This window comes from Macrobrachium nipponense, chromosome 1, assembly GCF_015104395.2.
Source record: "Macrobrachium nipponense isolate FS-2020 chromosome 1, ASM1510439v2, whole genome shotgun sequence".
NCBI classification, from domain to species: domain Eukaryota; kingdom Metazoa; phylum Arthropoda; class Malacostraca; order Decapoda; family Palaemonidae; genus Macrobrachium; species Macrobrachium nipponense.
In genome coordinates, this window is record NC_087200.1 from 45601005 (window position 1) to 45611209 (window position 10205).

Genomic DNA, 10205 nt, shown 5'->3' on the forward strand with positions numbered 1-10205 from the left:
ATATAAATACTTCAGAGGGTACCATGATACATCTGGTAGAAAGCCATATTTATTACCAAAAAGGTTTCGCACACAAATCTCGGTGTATCATCAGTCTGTGAACAATAAAAGTAATTACCAAATTGATTATACAAAGGAACTCACAAAATTACAAGCTAGTTAAAAATTAATGATTTAAAAAGCAAATTAGAAGTTAAAATCTTAAAACACTGTAAGAAGAGAGAGAGAACCAAGACACCAATCATCAACGGTTAAAGACGAAGAAGTAATGGCAAAACCTACGTCCCAAACAAAAAGTCAGTTATGCCAAATACAGAGGTGAAGCCGTGGTGTTATTATTTAAAGAGGGAATTAGCCTTTTAATAAGTAATGACTTTAGAGTAGTCAGATGATCAGGGTCCTTTGTATATACAAAAATAGAGAAGTGCTCTTTCAAAACCTATATTTTGCATATTGCAGCATGATCTTTAATGTTACAAAACCCTGGTTGTTTAAGTCTCTGGCCTGTACAAAAACATACACATACACATACACACACACACACACAGAGACATATATATATATATATATATATATATTATATATATATATATATATATATATGTGTGTGTGTGTGTGTGTGTGTGTGTGTATGTGTGTGTCTGTGTTATTGTCAAATCTGATATAGATTGGTTGGATAAATTGTTCCTTCCATACCTTTATTACTATAGTAGATTCACATCAACCGTATATCTGATGTCTAGGCCAGTCTCTTACGACGCTCCTGATTGGCTGTTGATAAGCCTGTCACAGGGCTGGAAACTCTCAGTCTCTCTCCAGAGTTCATATAGGCAGGATGTATGCTCCACCTCCTCCTGAGGGTTATACGTCTTTCAAAAGTATCTCTCAGGAGAGGTCTAACATATATCTTGCCTATATGAACTCTCTCGAGAGACTGAGAGTTTCCAGTCCTGTGATTGGCTTATAAACAGCCAATCAGGAGCGTCGTAAGGGACGGGCCTAGACATCAATAGCATGGCTGATGGGAATCTACTATAGGAGGTTTGGCATCTTTATTGCTTCCTTTGCTTCTATACTTTCTATTTTCTTAATTACCCTTCGCTTACATTTTGAGAATAGCTGCCTTATGATTTTTTTATCTTAATTTTGTCACATCTACTTTCATTTAACCATCTTGGTTTATGAGAAAAAATACACACACACACATATATGCATATATATATATATATATATATATATATATATAGTATATAATATACATATATTATATATATATTATAATATATATCATATAATAAATATATATAATCTATTTTATGATATATGATATATGTATATATATATATATATATATATATATATACATAATATATAATAATATATATTATATTATATAATATATATATATATAATATAATTATATATAATAATAATAATATATTATATTAATATATCTATATATATAATAATTATATATATATATAATATATAATTTATTATAGATATATATTATTAATAAAATATATATTATTATAATCTAATATATATTTGGATTCAAAGTTATACCAGATTCCCATCAGATCGTGACAGACAGTCATCCATATTGGACGAAATCAGTTCCCTTTGGGAGGATGAAAGTACAGACAAGTGGATACAAGTGACGTAAGGATGACATTAAATCCCCTAAGGTCTGTTTCTCCTCCTACATTTGTCAGATCACAATCTAGAACTTTGTTGCATGTAAAAGAAACCGGTTCATCTAGCATTGCATTTGATGTGAAAGTGTTGGAATTTTTTCTCCTTTTTTTAGTTAAATGGACGTTGCGGGTTTCAGTCATGTCGAAATTTGGTTCAGTTTCGTAATAGTTCAAGTGCGTTCTTCTCATGATATCTGAAGCTGTGTTTCTGAAGCAAAGCTTAAAATAAATCAACTCTCTATGTTGCATTATCTGACTAAGTTGCTTTTCCCTTACCGAGAAGAAACATTTTATAAAATTATTATCTACAATTATTTCAATTTTTCTTCTAGGGTTGGAGCTTATCTGAAGTTTTTTTTAAAACGTATGTATATGTATAAATATATATATATATATATATATATATATATATATCTATATATATATATATATATATATATATATATATATATATATGATATATATATATATTAGGTAATTTGTATTAGTTTTAAAAACTCAGTTAACCTACATGAAATATTTTGTCCAACATTCAATGACTTTATGATGGTCTAATATCCCTTTACTAAACATATATAGAATGGAATAGGTTGGGTACTAAGAAGCAAAAACATATTTATTTCTTTTTTTAAGATATATATTGCACGAGGCCCGAATTCTTGTATACAACAAAGCATGGACATAAATAGATACATATCACAGACAGATGACTAGAGAACTGCTTTCTTTTCGTACCGATGAATAAATATTAGTATTGTAGTTAGTATACTATCTTGTAGCTCTTAGAAAGAACAAATCATCCTTGTTTCAATGTTTAAGAGAGGAAGAAACATTAATGGTCGATGGTGTAGCCTCCCAAGAGGCAAGCACAGCTTGCAGGCAGCTTGAACGTCTCGATGGCGAAGGGGAAGTACAAGTCGTAGGGGTCGTAGACGAGGAAGCGGTGGTAGGCGGACTTCTGAAGGCACTTGGATTCGTAGCACATGGGTACCTTGGGGCATTCTTCTCCTGCAGTGAGACACTCCTCGATGCGAGTTGTCTGCGTGAAGGTCTTGTAATGGACTTTGATGTCATTGATGACGATCCTCCAGATCCCATCTGTATTCTGAGCCCTCAGGGGCCTGATGTAAGACGTCTCCGAAGGGCAGAGGTAAGTCTCCTCTTCCACGGCATCCGGCACGTCCACGGACTTCTCGGCGTCGAGGTCGGCTACGTCAGCGTAGAGCAAGTTGAAGTTATCCAGGTGGTACTGAATGGCATGTTTGATTTCATATTCCGGGTACTCTTCATCCTCTAGACACCAGGTGGCATTGGTCAGCTCGACGCAGGATGGGACTTTTGGGAGGCTGTAGGAGGGGGCAGGATGGTAGGATGGGGCAGGTCTTGGGTGATACGAAGGGCGGAGATGATACGAAGGGCGTGGCAGGTAAGCAGGCTGAAGATGATATACTGGAGCTTTGGTCGTGGTAGTGGTGGTCGTGGTTGGGGCATAGGTTTGCTCTGGCGTGGTCGTCTGGGCAGGGGTCGTTGTGGGTGGGTATGTAGGGGCAGGCGTTGCGGTTGTGGGAGGGTAAGTGAGCTCCGGAGGAGTGTAGGCCGAATGTGAAGGAGGCGCAGTAGTTGGATAAGTTCGAGGGGTTGGTGACTCGTATTTGGGTGCGGTGGTGGTCGTGGAGGGCTTTGCATATTTAGGCGGAGGGGTGGGCTTTCTGTGCTTTGGTTTGGGAGGTGGGTATGGAGAGGCGTGGCTGGAATCGGGTCTCACTTCGTACGTTATCGGGGCATTATTGCCGAAGCTAAATGAGACGTGGCTCACCGAAGTCGCTGCCACTAGGCCGGATACGGCAACCAAAGTCTGTAGCGAAATGTTTTTGCTGTTAGTCGCTGATGTAATAAAGAGAAAGCGAAACAGAAAAAAATATCTTACTTGGATGTTGAAGCTATGCACTATTCGCGATTTGAAATATCCTGCATTGACTATGAGTATCGCAACGTGAAATACGCGGTGATGTGAAAGATTTTAACATTCAAAACAACCGTACGGGACAATAAAAGTAATAAAAGCAATCCTTCGTACTCACATAAACATGCACAAAAGACAGAAATTTTGAAAAAGAAACAAAGAAAATATTAAAGGAAAGTAACTGAAGACAGACCTCCACAATGTACAATCTAATAAAATTGCTTACCTTAAGGTCTAAAGAATGCCAGAATCTTTGAGTAAATGCTTTCCTAATCAGCATGACAATCATTATTGCTAAGTCTATAAATTTTAATACAAAATGAAATAAAATACAATATAAAACACATGATGTAATTTTTCTTAAATACCTGACAATGAATATGAACGTGATTAGACCTTATGGTATAAAAAAAGCATTGTCATTGTATTCATGAGAAAATTGGATGACCAAAAAACTTCCTTTTTATTGTATTTTCTAACGTGAAAGGGGATTTAGGCACAGGAAAGCAATACAAAAAAGTTTGTACACGCGCGCGCGCCTATAAACATGGTCACTTGTACATCCATACATACATATATATACTAATTATATATCCATATACATACACACTTTTATATTATATATATATATATTATATATATGTAATATATATATAATATATATATATATATATATATATATATATATATATATAATATATATATATATTCTTTATTCCTCCTTGATTGCTAACCTTCTAACTCTAGGCAAGTATTTTGGGATAATGTGGTCAGCTCTATGTTCACCCCTTGACTGTATGGTTGGCTGACTATCAAGTACACATTTCACTGCTAAAGTTAACGGAACCATAAAGGAATTTTTCACGATAAGAGACACAGATCTCTCACACCCTCACCTAGGATTCAGTTCTTGCTGGGATATGAGTACAGGCACTTTAAAGACTATATTATGAATACATACATTCAGGCATATAAGGACGAAAGTGCGCGCGCTTGTATGCATGATAAATGCAGTAATTTATACACTGGTTCATTTCTCCTTACTTTTAGTTTAGCAATAGCGCATAGCGAACAATAAAAAAAAGAAAAAAAGACAACAGTAACTCAAATACACATGTGATAATTATTGAGAAGCTTACTGAAAGTCTAAGTCAATTAACAAGCCTGACTTTTATCTAATTTACCAAAAGTTAGATGCAAACTGTAAGGCTGAGACTGAACTAAAAAGTCTAATCGAAACAACCGATTTGGAGAGGTTCACCATCGTAACCATAATTCGTAATTAAATAGGTTTCGGAAGGTCAGCTTTCTTATAGAAGAAAAGTGATTATTTCCATGTTCTTAAAATAAGCGTCAGGCACCCAAATTTTTAAACAAACGTCAGCCGTCATTTTCGAGTCTCAAATTCCCATAGTCCTTACCAAAATTTGGAGAGCCATGAAGGTTCCTTTCCGCTACGGAGCGAGTTGAATACTGGCTCGTCCCGGTAGGGTATCCTAGTATTTATACCCGAGGCGTGCCATCTCCCTCCGCCTCTCGGCAAGGCACGAGGTCACGTCGTCCTCAAGAAATCCTACTCTGCTTAAGTTTCCTGTGAATTTATCATTTGGAGGAATTTTTTAAAAGTATCCTTTCATAAATAGGTTTATGTTCTTTCTCTTTGTTTTATTTCATATGTGTAAATGAAGTTGAACCTTGGTTGACCGCTGAATTAAAATGTCAGTCAATATACATTCTTAGCCTTTTTTAATATCCTATAAACATGCGATTAATACTTTAATGTAATGTTATGAGAAAAGACCCGGTTATATTACACATATCAACTATTTTTTTTTGGAGGGGGAGCATATCGAGTATCAATCATCAAGGTTTCACGATCCGGAATTTGAAATTTGTTAATGGAAAGTAAATACCATCCTTACAAAAGAGAACTGAATAAAAGGAAATAAAGAATGTTTATGATAGGTAAGAAGTAACTATTATCTTCGCAAATACTTTATAATCTTTGGACCTCTTCATTTGTTTGTCGCTTCTTTATACAACTTACATAATATTCTATCAACGCAAAAGAAGGCCCCCCCGCCCCCCCCAACCCCCCCCCCCCCCCCACCCCCCACCCCCCCCCCCCCCCCCCCCCCCCCCCCCCCCCCAAAAAAAAAATGAAAGAAAAAACAATATTCCTGTCAAATGCCCAACTGTGGTCTAGACTCTCTTGAGCAATTAATAGTTTGTGAAACTGTTCAATGCCTTATAATGATCTAGCGGAACATCATTGATAGGGTTAAATTATCTAGTGTTTCTAGGTCAAGCATGAATATGGTAATGGAAATTCCATATGGATGCCACAAAAAAAGTTTTTAGGCTCTTAAACGCACTTTGCCATAATAGAATATAAAGTGCAAAAAAACATGAATAGCCAATAAAGATAGGTCTCTTCACACTCTGGTAGGCCAAGCATTTCATATAGATTTATACATAGCTTTAGAACATTTCCGGGCCGGGCCATCAAAGTTTTATTGTTTAAAGGCATATGACGATAATGACACAGCATTTAATTTTGGTGCATAATCCAGCTACACTTGTTAACATCGAACAAAGGACGTTGGTGAGTTTGTCACATCAAATTAATATAATGTCACTTGCGAAAGAATTCTAAGCAGCTTCCTGGTTCTAGTTTCTTATCCTTCATTTAGACGACTTACGTTTGCACTTATTCTATAGGCTAATATAAAAAAACCAGTTCGTAATGAATCCAGACTGGTATTAACTCAACAATAACTTCAACAAAATGATTTTGTTGAGCAGATGATTATTGTTTTTTTTCCTTTTTTACATAAATTGCCTCATCATTATCATCATCTCTGTCTTGTGAGTTCAATGAAGAAATTTTGCCTTGAGTCGAATACAAGAAAATAATACTCTAAGAACGTTTAATTGGAATTGTATCAGGATTATTTGTCTTTTACCTGTAGTTATTCGTGTACAACCTTCTAAGAATATACAAACACATTTAACTATTATGTACACACACGCGCACACACTGTTTAAAGCATATGATGTTTCTTCGTCCTTTTGGTGCCCTTCTTGGTCACTTAGTTTTCCTTCTTTGAGGCATTAGGTTGGGTTTAACTTTTATGTTACGACTCAAATATCTATATTTAAACATTAACAGTTTTACTGAGCCTTGTGTATTGATTTTAACTGTTGCTCCTTTTGTATTTTAGCCCTGATGATGAAGCCATACTTTGAAACGCAAACATTTCATAAACAATCTCACTAAAACACATCTCCATTGGTAACAGCGCTCTAAAGAACCGTTCAGTATGCAGGTTATAACTAATTTATGTGAGTTATTCACATAATATACCTGGGGTCATGCGAGCCCAGTTTAACACATTGGCTATGTAGATTATGACCAATGCTGCACTTGTTACGGATCGTCCACGAGAAGAGGCATTATACCCTTCAGGAGTTTGCGTCATTCTGAACGGTCATTAACAAGTTTTCTCTCCCCTTTCGAAATCCCCGCCCGCCAACACCCCTGTCTTTTTTTATCGGAAGGGTCCGGTTGCTCAACTAATGTCTATATATATATATATATATATATATATATATATATATAATATATATATATATATATATATATATATATTATATGCATGTTACAAATAAAAATCAACACACAACACAAATCACGTGTGGAATAGAAATAAATTTTCTGACTGACATTAGGATCGAACCCAGGTCTTTCAATTGAAAGACGTGACCGCTGCCAACCAGGCCACACAAGTAATAAAGAAGAAGCTTGAACCTAAGCATCACTGTACTTAAGGATTTACCTGGGCAGGCTAACTGCCTTGCATACCAGCGAGTTTTCCCCCAGCTTCCCATCTCGGCAGTGACCCAGTTGATATCATTTCCTTCGAATTACTCATTCTGAGTGAATATGATAGAAATCAACACACAATCACGTGTGAAACAGAAATAAATTTCTTATCAGGTATGCAAGGCAGTTAGCCTGCACAGGTAAAGTCTTTGGTATTACAGTGAATACTTAGGTTCCAGCATTTTTATAACTTGTGTGGCCTGGTTGTCAGCGTTCTTGTCTTTCAATTGAAAAGACCTGGGTTCGGTCCTGACGTGAGTCAGAATTCATATATATATATATATAATATATATATATATCTATATATATATATATATATATATATATATATATATATATGACATCACCGTGATTCATATACTTGCATTAAGTTATAAATGTCCTATTATATCCAATTCGCTCTACCTCGGAATCAAAATATTTTCATATATGTTAACCGAAGGGGGAATGTTTTAGTTCATAATAGTTTCGCATTCCGCACTGAGCATCTCTCCTGGACTTTAAGGGCCTTTCTTTCTTTCTCTTCCCGTTCATTACACTTTTCAAGTTTAGCAGTAAAACCTATTGTTCTTTACGTGAAACTAACATTTAATAAACTAGATATGTGTTGTGATGCTTATCTTAAAACGTTCTTATTATTGAGAACCATACTCATTACAAACAGAAAGGCTTTCATCAACCGAATAAATTTAAAAGTCATGAATGTTAAACCTTGTCAAGAAAGTACTTGAATGTTAGTTATTATATACGGATTTTTTCCCCTGAAGATTTCTAACAATATTAATTGTCTTTATAAAGCGCAACAATGGAAGTGAAACAAACTGGGATACAAAGGGTTACGACATCAACCTTCATATGAGAATATCGTTTCTTCTCATAATTAAGAATGTAGGGAACAAGGCACGATGATTATCCCGGTTTAATTTAAAATTCTATTGTAATCTTTAAGGCTAATACAGTACGGGAAATTCAAATAAAATAATGTATGGATATTTAACGCCTCACACACACACACCACACACACACACACACACACACCACACAAACACACACACATATTCTGCATGCATTGAGCAATTTCAGCCAAAGCTGGTATAAACATAACTTAGCATTGGGAAAAGAATACTGTGGGAGGAGGAAATCACTGACACCAAAGGGATGGTGTGGGGAGCGGGGTGGGAAGGCGGTGAAAATAAGAAAAACTTAATTGTTCAAGTTCAGCTCCAATAGGGAATGGGGGTGAAAATGGGTGGAAGGGGGTCACATGTAAAAATAACCGAAAATGACAGCTATTACTGTCTAACCCAGGAGTTTTCAACCTGGGGTACGCTACCCCAGGTGGTACGCCAAGGGTCTGTCGGGAGTACGCACTCCCCACGGGTTGTTATGGTTAGGGACCTGGCCGCCCACTTGCTGACAGGCAGGACACCTCTACTGTAGTTTAGATGGTAAGCTTATAAGAATGGATTACCTTTCCTCACTGCAAAATGTAGTAGACAGATTCTTTCCTGATGTGTGTGAAGGAAATTTAAAGCAAATTAGATACCCTTTCTATACAGACGTTGATTTTGCTAATTAATGATGCTAATAAGGAAGAGTCTGTTGAACTTATGAATGGCTCCAGGGCTTGTGATCTATTTAAATAAAAAGTTTTTAGTTAGGTTCTGGTGTAAAATATCGATATCGTATCCACATGTTGCAGAGGAACCTCTCCGTCCTCATTGCTTTTCCCATCAATGTAGTATCTGTGTCAAACTGGGTTTTCCAATTTACTTGTCATATAATCAAAATTAAGGTCTCGAATGAATGTGGAAGCCAGCCTTCAATGTACTTTAGCAAATATTGCTCCCCAGCTGAGTAGGCTAGCTGATGAAAAAAAGTTTCAGCAATCTCATTAATTCCCTTTGCTGCTGATGTAATAATGAGGTATTCTGTTTTTGCAGCTCAGTACCATAACCTTGAAAGTTTACTACATAGAAACAGGTAAATAATTATAACAAATTTTACTATAGTTTTTATCGAATTCTTTGTTTACAATAATACTGATTATATCAGGAGAGTTATGTACTTACATCCCTTCAGTACAGTAATCTAGCCACCTGGAGGGTGGGGGAGGGGGGGGGAAGCCAACCTCAACGGGTGCCGGTCCTTAGCCCGGATGAATAGGGAGGGTTAGTGTCAGGTGGGGCTTCCGGTAAAAACCCACGCCAGAACTAGTGAAATGAGGACTCTTGATATTTTACTGCATCATGAACGGGTGTAGCTAAAGAAGTGAGCTCTAAATGTGATCAGAATAGGCCAGCTCAATATCATGTCTATGACAGGAAGAGGAAGAAAGCTGGCAGAGTTGATGAGGATAAAGAAAGTGGATATTTTGTGTGTGTAGGAAACTCAATGGAAGGGTAATAAACCCAAAGAGCTGGGGGATGGCTACAAGCTAATCTATAGTGGAGGAAATGAGCAGGGTAGGAATGGCATTGGTGTATTGCTGTTGGGGGAAAGGAAGAATGCAGTGATGGGAGTGAGTAGAAAGAATGATCGCATTGTGAGAGTGAAGATATGTTTTGAAGGGGAAACAATGAACATCATTGGGAAGAATAATAGATGGCAGGCTGAGAGAGGAAGTGAGTATAGGGAAGGAACAGTTAGGATTTATAGA

General features: G+C 36.5%; 1 protein-coding gene across 1 annotated transcript; it reads right to left on the bottom strand.

Moving 5' to 3' along the window:
* Nucleotides 1–2197: 2197 nt before the first annotated feature.
* LOC135220157 (uncharacterized) lies at nucleotides 2198–5141 on the bottom strand. Its single transcript, XM_064257449.1, has 2 exons — nucleotides 5082–5141; nucleotides 2198–3552 (listed from the first exon to the last, which is right to left on the bottom strand). The coding sequence occupies exons 1-2, from the start codon at nucleotides 5097–5099 to the stop codon at nucleotides 2530–2532; spliced, it is 1041 nt and encodes a 346-aa protein (XP_064113519.1). The 5' UTR covers nucleotides 5100–5141; the 3' UTR covers nucleotides 2198–2529.
* Between the last annotated feature and the right edge of the window lie 5064 nt (nucleotides 5142–10205).